The 27,722-nt window shown below is 41.8% G+C and overlaps 1 protein-coding gene across 6 annotated transcripts in view; it reads right to left on the bottom strand.

Moving 5' to 3' along the window:
* Positions 1-27,340, bottom strand: part of MARK3 (microtubule affinity regulating kinase 3) — a 107,545-nt gene extending 80,205 nt beyond the window's left edge. For 2 of the 6 annotated variants that reach the window (XM_082619785.1, XM_082619787.1), the window contains exons 1-2: positions 27,117-27,340; positions 7,523-7,714 (exon numbers count right to left, since the gene is read on the bottom strand). In XM_082619785.1, coding sequence (XP_082475911.1) covers positions 7,523-7,714; positions 27,117-27,167 — 243 coding nt within the window. In that variant the 5' untranslated portion in view covers positions 27,168-27,340. Of the gene's footprint in view, positions 1-7,522; positions 7,715-27,116 lie in introns of those variants that run through there. The other 4 variants (XM_082619784.1, XM_082619788.1, XM_082619786.1 and 1 more) reach the window with 3 other exon arrangements.
* Positions 27,341-27,722: the final 382 nt, after the last annotated feature.

Below are 27,722 nucleotides of genomic sequence, written 5' to 3'. Positions count from 1 at the left end.
TTCCATCTCACTACACTTACTATAACAAATCCCAACCATCTACAAATGTGTCTGCCTGTGTCTGGTTAAGTGAATGTTGCTGGACAGTAAATTATAGCCAGGCTGTCTATTCCGGCTTTAAATCCATGATCAGTAACCTCAGGGAAGCGTTAAGGCTGCCTGGTAATTCTACTATATTTCTCAGTCCATTCACTCTCCTACTAACCTGTTAATTACTGTAACTTGCTCAGATCTCTAGTATCTCCCATCTCCTTGACAGTCACATTCTTAGTTGCTAATCCTTGCTTTCCATTTTACTGAAAAAAGAGCTGCAATGAGAAGAAAACTTCTCAAGCTCCCACCCTCATATAGAACCACTCATCTGCAGAATATTGGCACAGTACCCTCTATTTTCCTCCTACTTCTAAGTAAGGACTGTCCATGTTATCCAAAGACAATACCTCTACCACCCCCTCTCACCCATTCCAGCACCTCTCCTCAAAGCACCATTTTTACCCTTTCTCTTAAATTATTCCCACTAGCAGACAAACATGTTGGTATTTTGCCCATCTTTTTTTTTTTTTTTTTTGCGGTACGTGGGCCTCTCACTGTTGTGGCCTCTCCCGTTGCGGAGCACAGGCTCTGGACGCGCAGGCTCAGCAGCCATGGCTCACGGGCCCAGCCGCTCCGCGGCACGTGGGATCTTCCCAGACCAGGGCACGAACCCGTGTCCCCTGCATCAGCAGGCGGACTCTCAACCACTGCGCCACCAGGGAATCTCTTGCCCATCTTTTAAAAAATATCTTGGCCTGATATCTCCCTGTAGCCACTACCCCATTCATCTGTGCCTTGAAAGCACTATCTTGCTGTTTTTAACCTCTACCCACCTATTCTCTCTTGAACTAATATGTTACATCATATGCATCGGTACTGCAAGGTATTTGAAAGATATGTTGGATCAATTTGCAGGAAATACACAGAACCATGAGAAAGTTTAAAAAAAAAAACACAAAACTTGAGGCAACAATTAATTCTAGACAAAATAAAAAATTATATAAGAAAATAAATTATTGTGGTCCAATACCGAACAACATTTACATAGCTTGACTAAGTTAAAAAAAAAACCTAACTTTAACCAAATATATCATTGCAATAGAAAGGCTGAGGAAAGCAAAGTAGATGTGGAAGTGAATCATAAGAAAGCTATATCCATCCTCCATAAGGAGAAAGTCAGTGATATCTACAATTATAAATCAGGAGATAACCAAGCCTAGAAAACTGAAAGTAGGAGCCTTTGATTAATGGTACTGAATGATAAAGAGGAGGCAAAGAAAGTCTGATTTTAGTTAGAAGTTTTTTAGCATTATTTGACTTTTTAAGCTATACACATGTATTACTTTGGAAAATAATTTTTTAAGGCAGTAAAAAAACAGTCTCAATTAAGTACCAAATGACAGATACAAGCGAGTTCTCCTGTAGTTCACGTTAGGGGAGAGATCCCTGGGGGCCTATGAAAATAACTAAGGGGAAAAATGAACTTGAAAGAAAAACTTGACTTGAAAGAAAACTGTAACATTAAAACAAACAATATTTCAAAAACCAAAATAATCTTCAGCTGTGAAAAGCTAGCCAAAACCAAGACAGCAGATGGAACTAACATCCCCAAATCCCAAATATGGGATAGCTGCTTCTATGACAATAGGTAGCATTTTCATCAAAGAGTTAAATCAGATGAATTTTATGACTGGTGCCTGTATTTTTAAATATATATAAAATAAGGATTTTGGTGTTTTTCTGGTCTAAAAATTAAGAATCATCCTAGAGAGATAGGTCTCATCTACAGTGGACTTCTACCACAATCATTCTATTTAAAGACTTGATTAGAAACTGTTCACTAGATGTAAGACGTTCTCTTGGTTATAATTCATTAATCTAATTTGTCTGTTCATGGGAGTTCCCTGGAGGTCCAGTGGTTAGGATGTGGTGCTCTCACTGCCAAGGGCCTGGATTCAATCCCTGACCGGGGAACTAAGATCCCAAAAAGTCGTGCGGTGCGCACCCCACCCCCCACAAAACAGACAAAACAAAAAAACCCCACAAAAACTAATTTGTCTGTTCAGTAAAAACGCCATTCTTCCATCACATAAATTTTCTTGAGTATCTTTTATGTTCACAATGTCCTTGTAACGTAAGTGCATGATATAGATTATCCCCACTCTCTTCTTTCAGGGAATTCTTTCCACTGTATAATCCTACTACATTGTTAGTCTTATTCCAATGACAGCAATTAAAACTGTCTCTTACCATAACATATAGTAACTCTTTATCTCCTACTGACTCAGAATGAATTACATCTCTGAAGCACCAACACCACTTTCTGGAGCACTCTGGGTTTTCTTTAGTGGTCTTACTACCTCAATAGGAAAGATACATCCCATTCCAATAAAAGGGCAAGAGAATGCTGATGGAGAAACTTTAGTCTCTAGTGGGCTGAGAACAGTACCAAGTGATAAAAATAATAACTAAACTAGAGTTTTAAGTTTCTATTAGGAATATTATACTATAATAAACCTGTAATAAAACCAACTTTCTAGAAAAACTTCAGTTTTGTACCATATGACCCAGCAATCCCACTCCTGGGTTAATTATCTTAGAGAAATAAAAATGTATGTTCACACAGAAACCTGTACAGGAATGTTTATAGCAGTTCTATTCATAATTGCCAAACATGGAAACAACTCAAATGTCCTTTAGTGGAGGAGTGGATACAAACTGTGGTCCAGTGATACAGTGGAATACTACTCAGCAATAAAAAAGAACTAAGAATACTATATGCAACAACCTGGATCAATCTCAAAAGCATTAGAGAAGATATACTGTATGATCTCATTTACTTGACAGACTTGAAAGAAACAAAATTATGAGGATGAAGAATAGACAGGTGGTTGCAGGAGGTTATGATGGGGGAGGGAGCAACCATAAAGGGACCACAAGGGAATTTTCTGAGGTAATGGGACTATTCTGTATCTTGATTACGGTACTGGTAACATCAATCTATAAATGTGTTAAAATTCATAGAACTGTACATCAAAAGAAAAAATGATGTATAATTTAAAAAATAACATAAACTTGCTTAATTTTGGTATCCAAAATGAGAGTAAGTTCAAAAGGTGCTCAGATACAAGATGTTATGCAAATTTGGTAGCCTTCCCATATATTCATAAACCCCATTCACAACAGCAACAAAAATTATAAAACACTTTGGAATGAACATAACAAGAACTATGCAAAACCCAGATGAAGAAAATTATGAACCTTGAAAACAAAATTGAGACACACTTCATAAGCCTGGATAGAAACACTTGGTATCATTAAAACAGCAAACTGCCTCCCAAATCAGCTTATAAATTCAATTAATTTCATCAAAATTAATCTAGTCAAAATTCCAGTAAGGCTGTTTTTAGAACATGGCATCTTATTTCTAAAATTCATCTGACTGGGTGTTCCCTGGAAGTCCAGTGGTTACCACTCAGCACTGTCACTGCCGTGGCCTGGGTTCAATCCCTAGTCGGTGAAGTATGATCCCGCAAGCTGTATGGTGCCACCAAAATAATGAAATGGAATGAAATAAAATTCAGCTGACAGAGTAAATTGCAAAAAAGAGCAATGAAATTTTTAAAAAATAAGAATAATCAGCAGGGGACTTAACCTACTCCAAAAAAATCAAAATGTACAATCAAAAGGTGCAGTACTAAAAACACCATGATATGGGCACAAAACTAAATAAATTAAATCAGAGAAACAAAAAGGGAATTTAATAAACAGTGGGGAGAGAACAGATGATCTGGGACGAGCAGTAATGCACACAGGGGAAAAAAAATTAGAACCCTACACCTCATACTAATCCCCCAAAATACGTACCAAATGAATTAAACATTCAGATGCCAGCCACAGGAGTATTTAAAGAAAAAACAGAATCAATTTAAAAAATCTTAGGGGCTTCCCTGGTGGTGCAGTGGTTGAGAGTCCGCCTGCCGATGCAGGGGACACGGGTGCGTGCCCCGGTCCGGGAGGATCCCACGTGCCGCAGAGCGGCTGGGCCCGTGAGCCATGGCCGCTGAGCCTGCGCGTCCGGAGCCTGTGCTCCACAGCGGGAGAGGCCACAACAGTGAGAGGCCCGCGTACCGCAAAAAAAAAAAAAAAAAAATCTTAGAAGTAAACCTTTCTCACCAAGACATGAAACCCAGACAGATCAGACTGATGTCTGAAACACATAAAAGGTTTAAATCACTAAGATTTAAAAGAGAAAAGAAAAATGGATAAAGGATATACAACAGGAAACTTATTTTAAAAAGAAAATAAAAATGACACAAATATACGAAAATATCATCAATCTAAGTATTTATCAGGAAAAAGCAATCTTTTTTAAAAAATACCATTTATTGCTCATCTGATAGACAAAAATTATCTACGATATTAGCAAGGGTGTAGAAAAATGGGCACTCTCACTCATTCCGGTAGGGCTAATGAAACACTACAATGTTCTCTCAAAACCAATTTAGCAGTACCTATTACAGTATCAAATATTCATCCCCTCTGACCCAGGACCTCCACACCTCTAGGAATTTATCCTACAGAAACACTCTTAAAAAGAGCACAGAAAGTTATGTTAAAGAACGTTCACGGCAGACGTTTGTAATAGCAAAAAAATCAGAAACCACCCAATGCCTACCAACGGGGGTGAACTATGGCGCCAGCACACACTGGAAGATGACGTTCCATTAAACATAACGTCAGATCTATGAGCACTAAGATCCAGAAGTGATCAAGTATGTTGCTAAGAAAAATTACCATTAAGTCCCATGAGTCCCTTTTGGTTAAAATAAACAAAAAGTTACTGTGCTGAAAACGATCCTCTTTGAGGAGAGAAAGTTTAAGGAATTTTATTTTCTACATAATGAATTTCTATAATGTTTACATTTTATATGATTCTGGATAAGACCTACAATAGGGGGAAAAAAGAATAAAATTGTTTATTTCAAATTTTTAAAAAAGTGTTTTAATTTACCCACTATCTAGTCAGATTCAAGTCATTTCTGGAGAGAGAACCTACTAGATATAAACATGGTAAGCCACAGTCCAGCACACATGTTATGTAAAAGGGGAGAGCGTCTGTCTGTCCCACTCCTCTTTTAACCCACCATCTCTACCTATGTAAGGAAACTGGCCGAGTAACCACTCGAGATTGGTGGGGAAAATAAACTCAGAGGTTTTGTTCCTTATTTCAAAAATTTTTGATCAAGGGCAGCAAAGAAACCTACACCCACTCATGCTATTTACTGATTCCAAAAGCAGTCCAGGCATCTCTACAACCAGGAGTCTTAACCAGGGAACTGTCACTAAAATTGAGATGAAATGTGAAGAGGCAAGTTTTTAGTTACAGTCTTTACTTAAGACTCCAGTTAGCATAGACCAATGCTCCCCAACCTTCTTCAGGTCCCAGCACACACAGAAAATCGGAATATTTGTAGGGCAAATTGTAGCAAACCCAGGGTGGGTCCTGCTCCAGCAGTCCTCAGCATGGTGGGCTGCAGGCATCAGTACCATGGCACATCTGTAATACCACCTTGGCACACATATCAGGAGGCTTTGGTACATGGGAAGCATTTTTTTATAAAGCTTCCTTCAAAAGTAACATTAAATTCATTCAATAAATATTTATTAAGTACTTAACATGTGCCAAACATGATTAAGTACTGATGTCTACCCTATAGACTAGAGGGGGAAGACAGGTAAATAAGCAATTCCAACATAATTGTAATTGTAATAGTAAAACATAATTATTTATGTAATTGTAATAGTAAAACATGCTATCTAAGGAAAGTATCAGGATTTTTAACATGAATCCCATGCCTGGGAAAAGGGAGTCTGTCAATGACTACTTTCCAGAATAAGTGACTCCTATACAAAAGGGTGAAGTGTATTTTAGGCAAAGGAATTGCAGGTACAAAGATCCAAATGCAATAAATGATGTCAAAAATTTAAAAAAGGCAGAACAGTTCTGTACTGCATAAGTAGAATGTGAGGAGGGAGTTTAGTAGCAGTTGCGTAAAAAAATATTTATTTATTAATTATTATTATTATTTTTTTGGCTGCGTTGGGTCTTAGGTGCTGCACTAAGACCTTTCTCTAGTTACGGCAAGCAGAGGCTACTCTGTTGCGGTGCGTGGGCTTCTCATTGTGGTGGCTTCTCTTGTTGCAGAGCACGGGCTCTAGGCGCGCAGGCTTCAGTAGTTGTGGCACGTGGGCTCAGTAGTTGTGGCTCACGGGCTCTAGAACGCAGGCTCAGTAGCTGTGGAGCACGGGCTTAGTTGCTCCGTGGCATGTGGGATCTTCCTGGACCTGGGATCAAACCTGTGTCCCCTTGCACTGGCAGGCGGATTCTTAACCACCGCACCACCAGGGAAGTCCCTATTAGTTATTTTATTATCTATTTATTTTGGCTGTGCCAGGTCTTAGGTGCGGCAGGCAGGATCTTCACTGCAGGATGTGGGATCCTTCAGTCCCATCTTGCGGACTCTTAAGTCGTGGCATGCATGCAGGATCTAGTTCCCTGACCAGGGACCGAACCCAGGCCCCCTGCACTGGGAGAGCAGAGCCTTACCCACTGGACCACCAGGGAAGTCCCTAGTAGCAGTTTTTTTTTTTTTTAATTAACTTATTTTTATTATTTTTTAATTTTTGGCTGCGTTGGGTCTTTGTTGCTGTGCGCGGGCTTTACCTAGTTGCCGTGAGCAGGGGCTACTCTTCATTGTGGTGTGCAGGCCTCTAATTGCGGTGACTTCTCTTGCTGCTGAGCATGGGTTCTAGGCACACGGGCTTCAGTAGTTGTGTCCTGTGGGCTCCACAGCGCAGGCTCAGTAGTTGTGGCCCACGGGCTTAGTTGCTCTGCGGCATGTGGTATCTTCCCGAACCAGGAATTGAACCCATGTCCCCTGCATTGGCAGGCATATTCTCAACCACTGGACCACCAGGGAAGTCCCCCTAGTAGCAGTTTTAATGGAAGTGTTTTTAATAAATATGGCATGTGGTTGAGTAGAAAGCCAGTATCACAAAAATTAGGAAAGCATGTGCCTTGCTGCACAATAACCTATCAAACATAAACTATGAGAAAAATATTTGGGGAGATGACAAAACTTCTTGAGGATAAATCTATAAAAACAGACAACACTATTGATTTTTTCAAGCACCATGAGCTTATAATGAAGTTAAGAATTTTTACTGTGGTGGTAGGTATACATTTACCACTGAAAAAGAACACTACCTCTTTTTAAATGCAGAAGGTTATTCAAACTCAATATAATCTTTATAACATTTAAAGAAATGAGAAAGCAAAAGAACTCCCACATAATTAATACATAAGCTTCTTGTTCTTAAAAAAATGTTTAATTAGCCCAAATATATACATTCTTTTTCTCTTTCTCTCACATGGAACTAAACAGAGCAAGTGTACCAACAGAAATAAAGCATAATTTGTATTTACCTCTCTGCCTGTAAGGATGTGTCTTGCCAATTTCACTTTTGCAAAATTCCCCTTGCCGATTGTTTTCAACAGTCTGTAGTTTCCGATGTGAGGTTGTTCATCTGCACAGGAAGCTACAGAGTTTCTACACCGTGCTCCAGAGCGCCCAGTGCGAGAGGTAACTTCTTGCCGCCCGTCTCCATGTGACGTGTGCTATAATAAAACATACAACAAACATTAGGAAACGAGAGACCCATGGTACTTGACAAGTTTTAAGAGCCTCTAGTTGAAGAAACAAAACATCACTGCTTTAATTTTAATCCCAATACATGTGGCACTTCAAAGGGATTTGCCCACCTGATATAAATTTATGAGGAAAACAAGAAAATGCTGAGAAGAGAAATACCAAGTGTTGAAATTCAACTGGGTGTTCAGAAAGAAAGGAGATATTTTCTATATGTGGCTGTAACATAAAATAAGAGAAACAGGACTGCCTTACAGTCGTAAAGAGCTTAACTTTTCCACTGTAAAACAACTATACTCCAATAAAAATTAAAAAAAAAAGAACTTGACTTTTTCATATGCTATTAAATGTACCAGCACATATTATCCTTAACACACCCTGTGATGCAGGCAGAACAGCTAATATCACCATTCACCAGATGAGGATACCCTGAGATTTATTCACTGCCACATCACTAGTGAAAAATTCAAAGAGAACCTAGATTCCCAACTTCTTTCTAAACTATGCTGCTAACAATAATTTAAAACAGTGTGTTTAAAGACACAGCCAGACTCTGTAGTCCCTGACAAATATTTGTTGAAGAGATGAATACAGTACTCAATATACTCCATAAAGGTAAAACAAATCATATATGCCTCTAACCATATTAAATATAAAGGTACGAGAGATACAAATCCTGATGTGTACAATTCTGTACGTACAAGCAGCCAGCTGCCTAGTGCTTCCTCTTTCCCCTAGTGCCCAAAGGATGCCATGCCCCACTGCCTACTTTTCATGGTTGCTAACTCCTTCCTGCTCAAGGAAGGCCTCTCACTCTCACGACACTACAAAGACACTTTCAACCTCTTTCATTCTTTTCTCTTTTCCAACTTTTTGTGCAGGAAAATGTCCCTTGTTTCTCATGCTCTCTCTCTCTCTACCTATAGGTCAAAACAAGCCTGATTCTAGGTGATAAACATAAGAAACTACACTTTGTAACACACTCATATCAAGGAAAAAGGAAAAACAAGTATTTTACAGTAAAAGCTTAAGAATTTGTGCCATCAACTTAAGTCCTCAAAAGATGTCCTTTTCAGAATGTCCACGTTAATTTCTATCTACTTTTTCATATTCCTCTAAGTAAATCTCTGTCCCTCATGTACCAGGTTTTGGGATAGGTTCTCTTCTGTTTTATTCAATTATCACATAATACTGCATTGCAAACAATTGCTATGTTTTTTACTGCAAATGTATACTTTAGGTTAAACACACTTTTACAAACTGGTTACAAATCTAAACAACTTTGTTCCTATAACAAAAAGATTCTAATTTCCTAGTTATAAAATAGCCTATTATAGGGTCTCCCCTGGTGGTTCAGTGGTTACGAATCCGCCTGCCAATGCGGGGGACATGGGTTTGAGCCCTGGTCCGGGAAGATCCCACATGCCACGGAACAACTAAGCCCGTGTGCCACAGCTACTGAGCCTGTGTGCCACAACTACTGAAGGCCATACGCCTAGAGCCTGTGCTCCACAAGAGAAGCCACCGCAACGAGAAGCCCGCATGCCACAACAAAGAACAGCCTCCACTCGCTGCAACTAGAGAAAACCCGTGCACAGCAACAAAGACCCAATGCAGTCAAAAATAAATAAAATAAATAAATTTTAAGAAATTATTTAAAAACATAGCCTATTATAAACAAGGACTTGATTAAAGAAAAAACTAAAATAACAACTAAGTTATTACACTAAGGCGTTACACAAAATAGGTATATTGTAACGCAAATTTTTATACATCAGCTGGAGTACAGTTTTTAAAAAATTTTGATAACCATTATGTTTATTTCCAAACTAGATGTAAGTTTCATAAAAACGGACAGTAATTTATTGTTCCTTAGATCTTAGCAGTTGGCATATAACAGGTACTTAATAAATCCTGGAATGACTAAATAAATAATATCAAAATACTGATCACTGTAACATTCACATGGTTAAATTACGGGAAATTTTTATCTTCCAAATTTCTTTCTTCTATTCATTCATTCAAATATTTATCAAATGGTAAGGTATAACAGACTTTTTAAAATAAATTTAATTAATTAATTAATTAATTTTTATTTTTGGCTGTATTGGGTCTTTGTTGCTGCACGCGGGCTTTTCTCTGGTTGCAGCGAGTGGGGGCTACTCTTCGTTGTGCTGCGCAGGCTTCTCATTGCGGTGGCTTCTCTTGTTGCGGAGCACAGGCTAGGTGTGGGGACTTCAGTAGTTGTGGCACACGGGCTCAGTAGTTGTGGTGCACAGGCTTAGTCGCTCCACAGCGTGTGGGATCTTCCCGGACCAGGGCTCGAACCCGTGTCCCCTGCACTGGCAGGCAGATTCTTAACCACTGCACCACCAGGGAAGCCCTATATAATAGATATTATATAAATATGAGCTGGGCACTGTTTTGAGTGTTAGAAACAGCAGTGCATAAAACAAAGTCCCTGTTCCCATGAGGTATATGTCAAGTGGTTTTACTATTTATGCAATGAAAATAGTTTTTAAAATTATACTGCTATCCAAAATTTTGGTCAAAAAAGCTCTTTAAATGCAAACATACACTTTCTAATTTATATGTTTTATAAATTCAGCCCTTCATGTATTAAGTTTTACAGAGTGAGGTACAGTTAAACAGACAAAATATTAACTTTTATGCAAATCAACTGTCTTCTGCATGTAAAAGAGAAATATCAGAAACTTAAAATTCATAGGCATCTAGTTTATACCTTTGCATACTCTCCAATCTACTTATAATAAAAACTAACTCCTTAGCACTACATCCACTAGCATGTAACCTGCAGGAGAACACAGAGATCTTTGCCTGTTTTGTTCCTTATCAGATATTCCCAGAAACTGTAACAGTGCCTGGCACATAGGAGCTGTGCAATACATTGTTGCGGAATGAATGTTAAATGAATTCAAGGCCCTCTGTGATGTAATCCATTCCTCCTCTCCCGCTACATCATCCACTGTTCTTTAGCACGATCCTCCCTCAGTTTGAGCGCCCTTCCTTCTCTTCAAACCTAAGAAAATCCTACTCATTCCCTTATGTTTGAGTCATTTGTCACCATCTTTATGAAGCCTTCATGACTCTCCCTGCAGCCCATCAGAATTTCTTTTCCTTTGGGCTCTGGATGTAACTCTGCTTGTATCTATCTCTATTTGGCTACTTTGTTGTAGACAATTATCCACCACAATACACTGACTTCCCAGAGAAACTCACACCCCTCACTTGAGGTTCCCAATAGCCATGTGCCTAAGACTGGCCAATGAGATATGAGTGAAAGTGACATGTCATTTCCATGCTGAAGCATTTATTGCCAGTGCTTGACTCCAGCCCTGTGGTCTTCTCTCCTGAACCCAGAGCACTGTCCAAAGATGGAGGGTCACAGGACCAAATGGCCTGGAAATGGAGATCACTCTTCATGGAGTCAATGAAGTTGACAGTTTTTTTAAACTGTGTTAAGACACTAAGATTTTGGTCATGTACGTTACCACAGCATAACCTAGCCTAACCTAATACACCCTTATGCAAATAAATAATCATAATACAAACCCAAAAGAAACCTGTACTTCCTCGTAAGAGTGTAAACTCATAGACTGAAATATCTGATGTTTCTTAAATTCCAACAGTTACTGAACTTTGTATATTTAGTTTGATACATAAAGTCCTGAAATTTTTAAATCTAATGTGTTTAACTAAAAAATTATCTCAAACACGGGCTTCCCTGGTGGCGCAGTGGTTGAGAGTCCGCCTGCCGATGCAGGGGACACGGGTTCGTGCCCCGGTCCGGGAAGGTCCCACATGCTGCGGAGCGGCTGGGCCCGTGAGCCACGGCCGCTGAGCCTGCGCGTCCGGAGCCTGTGCTCCGCAACGGGAGAGGCCACAACAGTGAGAGGCCCGTGTACCGCAAAAAAAAAAAAAAAAAAAAAATTATCTCAAACAGAAGCAAATTAAATTGCCTTTTCTTGGCCTTCATTTTATTTTTCCCATGCATCCATCAGTGGCCCTACAGAAGAAAAAATTTCCTAGCATTTTAACAAATAATTTTGAATTCTTGTACTATTAGCCAATTACTTCATGCATGAATTTTTTTTTCCTCCCTAAGGTGACAATAAACAACCTGAGGACCAAAAAAAAAAAAAAAAAAAGTTACATAATAGTAGCCACTTTTTGTGGCAGCACTAAACACACAACAGGCACTCAGAGCTGTTTAATCTCAAAGATTAAAGGAGTCCAGGGACTTCCCTGGTGGCGCAGGGGTTAAAAATCCACCTGACAATGCAGGGGACACAGGTGTGAGCTCTGGTCCAGGAATATCCCACATGCCGCGGAGCAACTAAGCCCATGCGCCACAACTACTGAAGCCGGCGCGCCTAGAGCCCATGCTCCGTAACAAGAGAAGCCACCGCAATGAGAAGGCTGTGCACCGCAACGAAGAGTAGCCCCTGCTCGCTGCAACTAGAGTAACCCTGCGCACAACAACAAAGACCCAATGCAGCCAAATAAAAAAAAAAAAGAAAAAAAGATTAAAGAAGTCCTGATCCTTCTCCATCTCAAGGAATTTACCTGAACCACTTTATCCACCATGAAAACTAGAATATGGGCAGTGCTACTAAAAATTAGGCAGTGGGCTTCCCTGGTGGCGCAGCGGTTGAGAGTCCACCTGCCGATGCAGGGGACGCGGTTTCGTGTCCCGGTCCAGGAAGATCCCACATGCCGCGGAGCAGTGAAGTCCATGCGCCACAACTACTGAGCCTATGCTCTAGAGCCCACGAGCCACAACTACTGAGCCCACGCACCGCAACTACTGAAGGCTGTGCGCCTAGAACCTGTGCTCCGCAACAAGAGAAGCCACTGCAGTGAGAAGCCCGCGCACCACAACAAAGAACAGCCCTTGCTCGCCGCAACTAGAGAAAGCCCGCGCACAGCAATGAAGACCCAATGCAGCCAAAAATAAATAAATAAAATAGATAAATTAAAAAAAAAAAAACTCGGAGAGAAAAAAGTGTCGTTATCCGTAGATGATATGATCTAACTGCAAACCAAAAGAATTGGAAATACCACTAGAACTCAAGAGAGAGCTTGGCAAGGTGCAAGATCAACCTATAACTACAGTTCCTTACACCAGTAGTAACCTACCACAAAATTTAACTAAAAATAAGTATTCACCATAGCAATAAAAACTAAAAAGTAGGTAGAAAGTAACTTAATTAAGAATATATAAGAGCTCTCTGGAGAAAGCTTTAAATTTCTAATAAAAGACATAAAAGATACTCTGAGTAAATGGGAATTCTATACTCTTAGATAGATATTATACAATCTACCCAAATTAATCAATAAGTTCAATGCAATATGAATTAAAATTTCCAGCCAGTAATTTATGCGTAATCTTAAACTTACTCTAAAGTGTACATGGACGAATATTTCATGGCTGCCAGGTCAGCCTTGAAAAAGAAGTTAAAAAAAAAAAGTTCAGAAATGAAAACTGATCAAGGTTAAAACCAGTAACAAGATGTATCTCTTTCATTGCACCCTCTAAAAGCATGCGCTGAGAGGGACACAACACCTTTTCTGTGGCATCCTTGCCAAAACTATATAACCTTAGTCTAATTTTGAGAAAACATCAGACAAACTTAAATTGTGGGATCTTTGATTGGAACTTAGAACAGAAAAAGAACCCTGGAGAAAAACTGGTGACAATTCAAATTAGTTCTGCAGTCATCATTAACGGTATCAGACCAATGTTAACTTTCTGGTTTTCATAACTGCACCATGGTTATCTAAGTGTTAACATCAGGGGAACCTGAGTGAAAAGTATACATGAACTCTGTACTAATCTTGCAATTTTAAGTCTAAAATTATTTTAAAATAAAAAGTTCAACAGACAGATACATATAAAGGTACGTAGATTACATATATTACAAAGCCACGGTAATTTTTTTTTTTTTTGCTGTACGCGGGCCTCTCACTGCTGTGGCCTCTCCCGTTGCGGAGCACAGGCTCCGGACACACAGGCTCCGCGGCCATGGCTCGCGGGCCCAGCCGCTCCGCGGCATGTGGGATCCTCCGGGATCGGGGCACGAACCCGCGTCCCCTGCATCGGCAGGCGGACTCTCAACCACTGCGCCACCAGGGAAGCCCAAAGCCACGGTAATTTTTAAAGAAAAGAAAACCTGTCGGGTATCGGCACAACAGAAAAACAGACCAATGCAACAAAATACAAAGCTAAAAGGCATGAATGTATGGGAACATAAGATACAATGAAAGCAGTCCTATAAACCAGTGGGGAAAGGATGGACCATTGAGTGGATAGCAGTGGGAAAACTGGTTCACTTTATCAGTCTACAGACAAAAATAAAACTAGATCCCTACCTAAGTCCATACACAAAAGGCAGGCTCCCTTTTAATCTAGAGGGATTAAAAAACCTACATGTGACAAGTAAAATGATAAAAGGTTAATGTGAAATGTGAGAGAATATATCCTTGTGAGCCAGGCATTTAAGCAAAACTTCAAAAGCACAAACGTAAGGCAAACGTTGGTTACACCAAAATTAAGAATTTCTGTCCAATAAGGGTCTTATAGAAAGATGACAGAAGATACATGCAATGTCTAAAACCGACGTCAGATTAATATCTAGAAAATCAAGGAACACCTAAGAATCTACAAGAAATAAACAACAACCAAATAGAAAAAGGGACAAAGGACAAAGGAAAAGCAGCAATCTACAGAAGGCCCCCAGACATACTAAAAACCATAGAGAAACGCAAGTTAATAATGAAGCAGCATATTAAACTACTTTAGTAGGCTGGCAAAAAAAATTAGAAAGCTGGATAATTCTAAATGTTGGAGGAACCAAGGAGACAAAAACCCCTGTGCACTACTGGCGGGAGTGTGGGCTGACAGAGCCATCCAGAAGAGCAACCTGGCACTATCTGACATCTCCTGTGACCCAGGAGGTCCACTCCTAGCTACACATCCCCAAGAAATTCTTACACAGCTCCACAAGGGGACATGTATGAAGATATTCATTGCTGCATTGCATGGGGGGAGGGGGGGAGGGGGCAGGTAGTCTACCCCAGCAAGTAGGTAAAATGTGGTAGGACTCATACCACAGAGTGCTATGCAGCAGTTAGAAGCAACAGATTCGACGCACAGATGAGACTATGCAATATTTACACAAAGTACGAAACATACACTTCTAAGAACACGTACATGTACACGCATGACAATATATTAAAATGTTAGAACAGTAACCTGTTGGAAGGATAAGGAAAATGACATATAGATATTAACAGGAATAAATAAGCAAGAGAACAGCCTCACACTGTTCAGATCAAAGATACGACTTTTGCAGCTGCGTTTATGAAAATGTTTCCAAAAATATGAATAGTAGGGAAGGGGAACTATTATTGTTCATATGCATAAATTCAAATTGGTTTCACTTGTAATAAAACACTTATTATTGGCATAGCAAGTGAACTATCATAATAATGAAATAAACTGAAAAATAATTTACTTGACCAATCCTCAGAAGAATAAGGCACAAATAAATTGTGGCTAAAAACTTTGACTTGGTAGCTTCTGACCAGTTAATTATATGCTAAGCACTTACTAAGTAGCAGGTACTATAAGGGGATAAAAGAGATAGAAAAGTATGGTGTCAAACTTTTAACACTCATAATCTAGCTGGGGAGCTCACACGGGGAACAGTAACTGAAACAAGGGGCAATCTCCACCCCATGAGAAAATCAGAGAGTGAATACCCCAAGCTCCATCCAATAGATTCGTGAGCTATGCATGAAATTTGCAATTTTCCAGTAGCAACATTAAAAAAACATAAAAAGGGCTTCCCTGGTGGTGCACTGGTTAAGAATCCTCCTGCCAATGCAGGGGACACGGGTTCGAGCCCTGGTCCGGGAAGATCCCACATGCCGCGGAACAACTAAGCCTGTGTGCCACAACTACTGAGCCTGTGCTCTAGAGCCCAAGAGCCACAACTACTGAAGCCCACGCGCCTAGAGCCCGTGTTCTACAACAAGAGAAGCCACCGCAATGAGAAGCCCGCGCCCTGCAACGAAGAGTAGCCCCTGCTCGCCACAACTAGAGAAAAGCCCGCGCACAGCAACGAAGACCCAATGCAGCCAAAAATATATATATAAATAACATAAATTTAAAAAAAAAACATGAAAATAGGTTAATTTTAATAAGTTTATTTAACCCAATATATTCCCAAATGTTTCAACACATAATATAGAAAGAGTAAGATTTACATTCCTTTTTTCATACTGTCTTTGAAATCTAGTATATATTTTATACTCACAAGACATCTTAATTCAGACTAGCCACATTTCAAGTGCTCAGTAGCCACATGTGCTGGACAATGAAGCTCTAAGCACTCAGAGAGTATGATCACATTTGGGCGAGACGAAGGGAAAAAAAGGGATGGAGACTTTGATGGACAAGTAGTAGAGTTCTAATGAAAGATGAAGGCCATTTCAAGCCAGGCACCAGCACAAGGATGGCTTAAAAAGCTTGGGGGGATTGGGGGTGGGAGGGAACCTCTCTTAACCTTCAAGTCTAGCCAGTTTCATCTCTCACAACTCTTTCATATGCCACTAACACTGAAAAAAAAATGGCTTTAGTTCCTTGACATCATGATTGCTCGCAATTTCTTACCTTTATGTTCTTGACTAGGCTGGTACTTCTCTGTCTTGCATCCCCTTGCTTAGCTTAGTTAATTCCTACACTAAAGTACTTGACAATGAGCTCCTTGAGGGTAAGAATTATCTCATCTCTGTATTCTTAGTACACAGGACCTGGCAACCAGCAGCGTGAAACTGCTAGATGAATAGACAGCCAAGGAGAATTGTTTGGCTGTAGTGTTAAGTTTATATAGGTGAACAGTTAAAAAAAAAAACAACAAGCTAGAGAAGTGGGTCAAGAACTTTGAATACTAAACCAGAGTTTAGATTATCCAGTTTTCTAGAATAACACTACAAAAGCTATCTCAAAAGGGAATTAACATTTGAAGAACCCCCATTATATGGAGCAGACTGGGCCAAGCACTTTATACGTGTTAGTTTCTTCAATCACAACAACCCTGAATAGATGGTGTTATTCTCTTTTGTTAAATAAAAAAGATGTAATATACAGCATGGTGACCATAGTTAATAATACTGTATTATATATTTGAAAGTTGCTAAGAGAGTAGATTTTTCAATTCTCATGAACAGGAAAAAAAAAAAGCCTGTAATTATATGTGGAGATGGATGTTAACTGTTAACTAGACTTTTTGTGGTGATCATTTCACAAAATATACAAATATCAAATCATTATGTTGCACACCTGCAACTAATACAATGTTATATGTCGATTATATTAAAGTTTTTAATTATTAAAAATTTTAAAATGAAGCACAGACAAGTAATTAACTTGCCCATAGTTCAGTGACCTGTTTCAAATGCAAACCTGTAACTCCAAATCCCAACTTCTCTTATGTTTTGTCGCTCTTACTTTTTGGCTCCTCATCTGGTCCACTGTTCCTCAGCAGTGGCTTCAGAACCTCTCCCTCAACCCCAGCCCTAGGCTCCCACTTTATCTCTCACTTCCAAGCCCAGACTCTTTCCATCAAGCCTCCCTTTAAGAAAGCTATCTGAGGTTTTAAGAAAGGAGAAAGAAGATGAATTCATTGGAACTACAGAGGGAAGAGGCTGAAGATACAGGACACGAGAGATGAGAGAAATGACAACATAGAGATGAGATGAAAAGACCAGTAAACAAACCACTAATGATGGCTAACATTTAGCTATTACTTATTATGAATCAGGCACCATTCTAAATGCTTTACACATATTGTCTCATTTAATCACTAATTCGACCAATATTTATTTACTCTTCACCTGTAATAAATGACCAGCATGTTCTAGGTATCTGAAATAGTATCAATAAACAAAACAAATATTCCTGCTCTCAGGGAGCTTTCAGTATACCAGAGGAAACTGACAAAATACAATAAACATAAGAAATATGGAAATTAGATAATATGTTAAAGGTAACAATGCAATGGAAAAAAAAACAGATCAGGATTAGGGAGGTTGGGAGGGTCATAGATGGTCAGAGTAAGACTCACTGAGCTGATGTTTGAAAAGAGGAGAAGGTGAGACAGTTAGCCATGTGGATATCTGGAAGAAAAGTGTTCAAAAAGAAGAGCCAATGTCAAGGCACTGAGGTTGGAGTGTCCCTGGTGTGTTCCAAGAACAGCAAGAAGACACCTGGGTCTATGAATATAGTGGGTGCGGAGAGGTAGGAGATGAGGACAAAGAGGTAAGGGAGGCCACAGCATGGAAGACCCTATTCTTATAACAGCCCTATGAGGTCATTACTACTACCAATCCCACTTTATAGATGAGGTAACTGGGGCATGAACAAGTTAAGTAACTTGTCCAAGGTCACACAAAAAAATGCTAGGTCAGATTATAAACCCAAAGAGTTACTATTATAGTGGTTGGAAAACATGAGCCCAAAGTCTTTGACATACCTCCCATTACAGGGAAAAGTCTATGTCCCTTCCACTTGAATCTGGGTGCCCATGACTGCTCTAACGTTTTAAGAATAAATGGCAGGGGATTTCCCTGGTGGTCCGGTGGTTGAGAGTCTGCCTTCCGATGCAGGGGACACAGGTTCACCCCCTGGTCGGGGAACCAAGATCCCACATGCCACAGAGCAACTAAGCACGTGCGGCGCCACAACTACGGAAGTGGTACGCTCTTCAGGGAGTGTGCGTGCCCCTGCATTGGCAGGCAGATTCGTGACCACTGCGCCACCAGGGAAGTCCCAATAAATAAATATATCAAAAAAAAAAAAGAATAAATGGCAGAAGTGATACTACATGACTTCTGAGGCAAGGTCATAAAAGGCAAGCAGCTTCTGTCTTGTTTGCTGAAACACCGAGTCACCTCATGTGTCCAATCACACTGGAGTCTCCATGCTGGAGAGGCCCATGTAGCCACTATGGCTAAGTCCCAGCTGAGCCCAGCCTTTTAACAATACCTGCCAAGGTGCCAGATATGTGAGTGAAGAAGCGGTCTTAGGATGTGGATCTTCCAGCCCAGCTACTCAAACCCCCCAGCCTTTCGTTATTCCCCCAAACTGAAGTCCCAGCCATAAACCATTCCCGTCTGAATTCCTCACACAAAATCTGTGAGTATAATGAAACACTTGTTGTTTTACATACTAAGTTGTGGACTGGCTAGTTCCACAGCAGTAATAAGTAGGACAACTATACAATAAGCAGGATATAAATGTTAAGCACCTGACTTAAATTAACAGAAATGGAAAAAGCAACTAGAATACATTACCATGTATTCATGTATCATTACCATGTATGTAGAAGGTTCTTTATCATTGAATATCCTTAATGTCTAGAAGGCAACCTTCTTTTAAGAAAAAAAAATGTAAGTTCCTTTAATCCATTCCACTAGTAAAGCTAACACGTGCCTATGAATACCAAGGCAGGCCTACGGTAGGCAAGGGCTACACAAGGGAAGGAAGACAAGGAAAGAGGTGGAGACAGTACGTGAACAGGATGCCATCAAAAACACCTCAAGTGCCTTGAACAACAAAAGCTGCTTGCCCAGCTTAAATTATTCTTCTGGACAAAGAATGGCAAGGCTAAGGGCAAAAGGCTGTGCTAGGAAATGGTTCTAGGTCTGCTCCTCTCCAGGACTCTCATTCTAGTCTGCTACTGTACTCAATGAAGTCATAAAGGGACTGACTACAGAAAGAAAGGGGTTATATAAAATTCTGGAATAAAACCTTTCATTCAGCTTACTTGAACTTCATGTTAAATTCTTCCAATACAGATTTCCATGTAAAATGTGCATAATACAAACCCCACAATATTTCAACTCCACCTCCAAGCAACACCTAACTATTAGCAAGAAATACAAACAAAACATCTCAAGCTTTATTCAAGCTTCAACTCTGAACACCAAGATCCCAGGTAACCCACAGAAACAATGCCTTATCTAGTCTGCATAAGACTGTATAAGACTAACCACGGCCAAGCAGCTCAGGTGACTAAAGTGCAGTGCTAAAGAACTCTAGCTTGAAGAAAAAGTTGGACTCGCAGCAAAAAAGTCATTTTCTTCCAGTGCCAACTTCTGCCCTCTCAATTACTGTTCAGGCAGGTGCATGTGGGTCAGGACAAACCCCTTATTACTACTTGCAGACCAACTCCAAGCACATTCTTTAAATTCCTACGTAAGACAACATTAAAGCTGGAAGATATCCAGGGAAGAGATTTGTTTTCTCCTTGTTTATTTTGAAAGTTTAAAATGCATGTGAGACAAGTGAATTTCTGCTTTAGTCCTCCCAATGGTGATCAGAAGGGGCTGTACTCCCCGACTCTTACTTCCAGCTTGGAAACAAATTCCAGGGATAAAATTTGGCTATGGGGACCTCCCTGGTGGTCCAGTGGCTAAGACTCTGTGCTCCCAACGCAGGGGGCTCGGGTTCAATCCCTGGTCAGGGAACTAGATCCCACATGTCGCAACTAAAAGATCCCGCATGCCGCAACTAAGACCCGGCACAGACGGAAAAAAAAATTGGCTACGTTTTAGAATCCAGAACGATTCTCTCCGAAATTAAAGATAACAGGGACTATCAGGACTTCCCTGGTGGCTCAGTGGTTAAGAATCCGCCTGCCAACGCAGGGGACATGGGTCGAAGCCCTGGTCGAGGAAGATCCCACATGCTGCAGAGCAACTAAGCCCGTGCGCCACAACTACTGAGCCTGTGCTCCAGAGCCTGCAAGCCACAACTACTGAGCCCACGAGCCCAGCTACTGAAGCCCGAGCGCCTAGAGCCCATGCTCCGCAACAAGAGAAGCCACAGCAACGAGAAGCCCGCGCACCACAACCAAGAGTAGCCCCAGCTCATGGCAACTAGAGAAAGCCCGCGCGCAGCAACAAAGGCCCAATGCAGGCAAAAAAGAAAGAAAAAAAAAAAGATAACAGGGACTATTAATTTATATTAAACTGTTTATGAGTCGTTTATAAGTAATTACAATATAAATACTCATGCACTACACAATCAAAACGACCAATATTCTACTCATGGAAAATTTCCACCTTAATCTAATTTACATAAAAAGAAATGAAAACAACTCTGTAATTGAATAAGACCTTTTCCCAAACACTTTGACCCAATAAAAAATATTCTTCAGAGACCAACTTTTTTTAAAAAAACGCCCAAACACCTTGATTCAATAGATAGTTGTGCTTAAGTTAGGCAGATTAAATGAAATCATATTACTTATTTTTTTTTTTTTGCGGTACGCGGGCCTCTCACTGCTGTGGCCTCTCCCGTTGCAGAACACAGGCTCCGGACGCGCAGGCTCAGCGGCCATGGCTCACGGGCCCAGCCGCTCCGCGGCATGTGGGATCTTCCTGGACCAGGGCACGAACCCGTGTCCCCTGCATCGGCAGGCGGACTCTCAACCACTGCGCCACCAGGGAAGCCCTACTTATTTTTTTTTAAGATTTTTTTGATGTGGACCATTTTTAAAAGTCTTATTGAATTTGTTACAATATTGCTTCTGTTTTATGTTTTGTTTTTTTGGCACGAGGCATGTGGGATCTTAGCTCCCCGACCAGGGATCGAACCCACACCCCCACCTGCATTGGAAGGCGAAGTCTTAACTGCTGGACCACCAGGGAAGTCCCCATATTACATATTTTAAATGAAATATTATATAAAGTACTTAGTATTGTTGCCTGATATATAGTCAGGGATCAAAAATGGTAACTATTTTTATTCTCCATAACCACACTTCCCTACAAAGAACCAACTTCAAAAACTCAAGAAGGGCTTCCCTGGTGGCACAATGGTTAAGAATCCGCCTGCCAAAGCAGGGGACCACGGGTTCAAGCCCTGGTCTGGGAAGATCCCACATGCCGCGGAGCAACTAAGCCCGTGAACCACAACTACTGAGCCTGTGCTCTAGAGCCCGCGAGCCACAACTACTGAGCCCTCATGCTACAACTACTGAAGCCTGTGCACCTAGAGCCCATGCTCCGCAACAAGAGAAGCCACCGCAACGAGAAGCCCGCGCACCGCAACGAACAGTAGCCCCTGCTTGCCGCAACTAGAGAAATTCTGCGCGCAGCAAGGCCCAATGCAGTCACACATAAAAAAACAAAACAAAAAAACAAACAAACAAACAAAATTCAAGGAAACTGAAAATGTTATTGAAACCATTGAAATCTCTTTTCTTTAGTCACAATACAATCTAAAGGAACACTGTTTAGTCAGCAAGTCTTCACTGAATACTAAGATACCAATTCTTTAAAGTGTGGTTCCTGGACCTGCAGCATCAACATCACCTGGTAACTTGTTAGAAATGTAAACTCTAGGGCCCCGAAGGTAGAATCAAGGTCTGGGGGTGAGGCCCAGCAATCAGTGTTTTCATAAGCCCTCCAGGTGACTGTGGTGTTTGTTCCAGTTTGAGAGTTTACAGACTAGTTTCACAGAGCTCAGGGTGCTTTGTTCTGCAGGGACTAGGAAATCCTAAGGCAGGGGAGTGATATGGTTCCTAGGTATATCCTCTACAGCGCCTAGCACAGTGTCATACACATAGCAGGCACTCAGATCTTAACAGGTTTATAGTCTCATACAACCAACAGCTGGCTAGACAATAACACCATCAGTTTACTTATTTCACAGAGATAAGGAATTCTGATGACTGTCTGCATTAACTAATAATAAGTAAGTACATGGTGTGCACACACACCAGGAGCTGCTAAATTGGCAAAGCCCTCCAGGACCTCTGGTACTTTTGGCAAATAACCCAGGCTTACTTACAAAATGTCATATGCTTTGAAATGTAAGTGAAAAATACATTTCTAATTTTACCAGTACACAAACAGGATTTGTCCATGACCTCTATACAAGTCAACTGTAGAACACAAACTAAAATGCAAACTTCTTTGTTGCCTTTAAAAAAAAGCATCTTGGGGGACTTCCCTGATGGTCCAGTGGTAGATAATCCGCCTTGCAATGCAAGGGAGGCCGGTTGGGAAACTAGGATCCCACATGCGGCGGGGCAGCTGGGCCCCACACCACAACTACTGAGTTCGCATGCCTCAACGAGAGAGCCCGCGTGCAGCAAACTACAGAGCCCACGCGCTCTGGAGCCCGAGCACCAAAACTGGACAAGAGAAAACCCGCACGCCACAACTACAAAGCCCGCCCACCACAACGAAGAGCCCGCGCACCACAAGGAAAGATCTTGCATGCCGCAACTAAGACCCAACTCAGCCAAAAAAAAAAAAAAAAAAGCATCTTGGGGACTTCCCTGGTGGTCCACTGGCTAAGGCTCTGCACTCCCAATGCCCGGGTTCAATCCCTGGTCAGGGAACTAGATCCCACATGCATGCCACAACTAAGAGTTCGCATGCCACAACTAAGGACCCCGCAAGCTGCAACTAAGACCCGGTGCAACTAAATAAATATTTTATTTCAAAAAAAGACTCATCTGTGAAAGATTTAAAAAATAAATTTAAAAAAGCATCTTGTTTCACATATTAGCCATCTATAATATATGGAAGCAAGATTTATTCTAATTTGAACGAAGTGTTTTTTAAAAAAAAGACAACTGAGGAAACGAGCACTGATTGGATATTTGATATTAAAAAATTATGATAAAGGGATTAAGGTTACATTTTTTAAAGAAGCTTTATCTCTTCTAAAAGCTTTGGAGATGAAATGATATGATGTATTCAGCTTGCTTCTTGGGGAGAGAACAAATAAAAGAAGTCTGGTCATTGAGCTGTTGAGTACATGGCGGGGCTAACTATATACCAGGGTTTCCCAACCCTGGCACTCTTGACATTTTGGGCCAAATATTTCTTTGTTGAGGGGCCAGGGGGCACTGTCCTATGTACTGTAAAATGTTTAGCTGCATTTCTGGTCAGTAGCAACGTTCTTCAGTTGTGACAACCAACAATGTCTCCAGACATTGTCCAATGTCCACTTGGGGGGGGGCGGCAAAATTGTCCCCAGTTGAGAACCATTGATAAATACTTATTAAATTCTCTTTATTTGTTTGAAAATTTCCATAGCAAAACATTTTTAAAAGTCTAATTTTAATTATACTCTGTGTATTGGTACAACTTCATCTCCCTAGTTGAATAATTAGTACATAGCTTATGAGAAACAGCCTGGTACACAAAAAAGCAGAGAGGATTGAGATGGAGGCCTGAGGTCTAGTACAGGCTCTGCTGCTAAACAGTGAGTAGTCACAGCAGCTCCTGTCACCTCTCTGAGCCTCAACATCCTCATTAGGTCTGACTGTTTGACTAGTCCTTTTGAGTCTTAAAATGATTTGATGGGCTTCCCTGGTGGCGCAGGGGTTGAGAGTCCGCCTGCCGATGCAGGGGACACGGGTTCATGCCCCGGTCTGGGAGGATCCCACATGCCGCGGAGCGGCTGGGCCCGTGAGCCATGGCCGCTGAGCCTGCGCGTCCGGAGCCTGTGCTCCACTGTGGGAGAGGCCACAACAGTGAGAGGCCAACGTACGGCAAAAATAAATAAATAAATAAAAATAAAATAATAAAATAAAATGATTTGATAACAGTTTATCTTTTATACACCTATCAGCTAAAGGTGAATACTCACATCTGGAAATCAAACAAATGAAAACAGAGTAGTGTACTAGCATGAAGATAATATTCTTCTTGCAAATTATCTGCCTTTTATTATTCCTGATCTATAAGCAAAATTCTTACCACAATTATATTTACTTAAAATTTAAATAAGATTCCTAGGGTAAGCAAAATGGAGAGTCTTTTTACAAAATATAAAGACAAAGCTATTTGTCATATCAGCCAAAATGTCCATCAACTGGTGAATGGATTAAAAAAACCCGGTACATCCAAACAATGAACTACTTACTACTCAGCAATAAAAAGGAATGAACTATTGATACACACACAAACATGAATAAATCTCAAACGCATTATGCCAAGTGAAAGATGCTACACACAAGATTATATGCTCTTTGACTCCATTTAAATAACGTTCTAGAAAAGGTAAAACTATAGAGACAGATAACAGATCAGTAGTTGCCAGGGGCTGGGGGAAGGGAGAGGGGATTGACTGTAAAGAGACACAAGGGACCTTCTTAGGCAATGGAGACGTCCTCTAACTTGACCATGATAGTGATTACGTGATTATACATCTGTCAAAACTCATCAAACTGTACACTTAAAAAGAGTGAATGTTCTATCTCAATACACCCAACTTTAACAAAAGAGCTGCCCAACAGACTGAGAACTCCCATTCATTCTTGAACCCTCATCACTCGATTGGCAGGAAGTCTAACACTTAGCAGTTCAGTAGTGGTAAGTAAATAATGTGGTATATGCCAGACCTGTAACACTGGCACAAGGGCACCACACTGTAAAAGATACAAACTACTTCCAGAACATGTCAATACCGGAGTTAAAAACAGGGCATGGTGAACTAATGCAATGATGTGCTACAAACCTCTATTTTAGCACTGTCAAAAATTCAATTTTAAATACATTCCATGAGAATAAAGGCATACTCCATACCCTACATTGTTTTTAAAGTTAGTAATTCCTAACGACACAAAAAGACTACACCATAATTCAACAAATTCAACAGAGAACAAGGTAAAGACCCATTTGGTGTAAATCCTTCATTATCACAAACCTGCTATGATTGTTTCTGGCTTCAGTTTATTCAGTAAGTATGGAGCTCCTGCTCTGGTTCAATGTAAGATTTTGCAATGGAAGTCAATGATCAAAGCTAATCAACTCACTTTTTCGCTTGCTCCGCCCTACAGGGTAGTCAAAGAACAACAAAATGATGAAGTAAGAATTAGGTTCTTCAAAGGGTCTATGAGAAAATGAGTTCACTGATTCACCTAGTCTAGATTTTCTACTAGAAAATTTTTTTTTTATATAAATTTCTAATCCATCTCAGGTAAAGGAACATACACCACTGTACTACTTATTTACCAGGTTAAAGAGCATTAAATACCACACCTTAATATACTGAAGGGATGCTTTAGACCAAGGTTTACATAAACAGATTAAATCTCCTGACAGCTATCCAGCAAACAAGTGGCATTCTGAAGATTAAAATGAAGGCATTTGATACCACTAGGCCACAAGGTCTCAGGACGTAATTGAAAGCATGAAAACAGGCAGAGCCAGGAAGCTTTTCCTAAGTGATAGCATTTTCTTGCCAGGAATTACCTCATAACACTTAAAATAAAAGGCCAGGGAAGTTTCTTTGCGAGTTATTTTTTAGATATTTTTGTTTTTAACAGAAGATAACTCACAGGTAGCTTGGAACAGTCCTGAAGCCAGTGCTAGAGAAGAGTTCTGAACGCACTTGGACAGAGTCGACATTTCTCCAATGGAATTTCTACTACAAGTTGTCAGGCCCTAAAACTGCTTGCTGTTCCTGGCCTTTTGAAAAGGTTTACGTGAACAAAATCAAAGGTTCCTTTTACAGAACCACGGAATGTGAGTGCCAGAATGGACCCAAGAGCTCATCTAAGCCAACTTCTTCTGGGGAAGGAGGAAAGCTAAGCCCAGAGTGGGTGGCCCTCCGCTAGGCAGTGCGTGGCAGGGCTGCTTGACTACACATCCTCCTCTGAGATGTGCTTAACCAGCTCCTTCAAAACAGATTCGTAAGGAAACGAGGCTACTCCTCGACAAAGTCTTAGCTCTCTCCAAGAACTTCTGAATAGCTTCGGAGCTGCATCGAAGGGGGCCGAGAAGATTCCTCAGTGCGCGCCTAGTTTTAGTGACTGTCACTTAGTTTAGTGACTGTCACTAAATTTAGTTCGAGACAACTTAAATAACGAGGCATAACGGAAAGTCCACTCGATCCAATCAATTGCGTTTAATCAACACCACAAACGTGTTTTTGACCCGACAGCCTCTCAAGAGCTACCTACCTAATTTAAAACGCGAGTTTAGTGGAAATAAGCCCTGTACGCTGCGGGGACCCGACACACGCTCGGAGAGACCGCCGCGCGGCCACCGGCCTCTCAGGACACCGGCCGGCCACGCTGCAGCCCTCAGGCTTCGCTACGAAGCGAGCCCCCGGCGTAATCGCGGATGCACTTCCCCGGCCCGCGCGCTCGGGAAACGGGCCGCCGAGGCCGCCTCCCGGGGCCCACGGCCGCACACCGGGCCCAGAACGCCGTGGCCTGGGGACCCGCCGGCGGCGAGGCGAGGCGAGGGCTGCCGCCGCGCTCCCGGGGACGGCGCGCGCAGACCTGGCCCGGGGCAGTCGCCTAGGTTACTCACGTTCTCCGTGTCCCGTTCATTCACCGTCGGCAGCGGGGTCCTAGTGGACATTTTACTTCACTTCACTTCTGCACAACGCGAGGGTGAAACAAAACAGCGCGGTCCCGGGGGCCGGAGAAGCGGCGTCGAGGGCCCGGCGGTTCCGGAGCGGCGCCGCGGCAGGGCGGCTCCCCTCCCCCACGGCCGTCTAGATCCCGGGTCGGGCCCGGGCCGTCCCCCGGCGGGTCGCGGGGCTCATGTTCCCCGGCCCCGGCGGCCGCGCCGAGGAGCCCCGCGGGCGGCGGTGGCGGGGCCGGGCCGGCGGCAGCGGGCTGCGGGTCGGCCCACCGGCGTCCCCGCGCCTCCGGGCGCCCCGCGGGCCCGGACCCCCTCGCCTCCTCCTCCGCCCCCGCCCGTCGCGCCGCGGATTTCAGCGCCGGAGCCTCCACACAGCGCCGCCGGCGGCCCCTGAAGAAGAGGAGGATGTAGAGGAGGTGGAGTGCAAGACAGGTCCCCGCGGGCTGCGGGCGCCGACCATGGATGGGGCTGCGGAGGCGGCGCCTGCACGCGGCTGTTTTTCTCCCTCCGGCTCGCTTTCCGCCTCAGCCTCCGCCCGGTGGCCGCCAA

The sequence above is a fragment of the Mesoplodon mirus genome (genome assembly GCF_964341445.2).
Source record: "Mesoplodon mirus genome assembly, chromosome: 4".
Classification (NCBI taxonomy): Eukaryota; Metazoa; Chordata; class Mammalia; order Artiodactyla; family Ziphiidae; genus Mesoplodon; species Mesoplodon mirus.
Note: the sequence above shows the minus strand (reverse complement) of the source record. Positions and strands in the feature narration are given on the sequence as shown.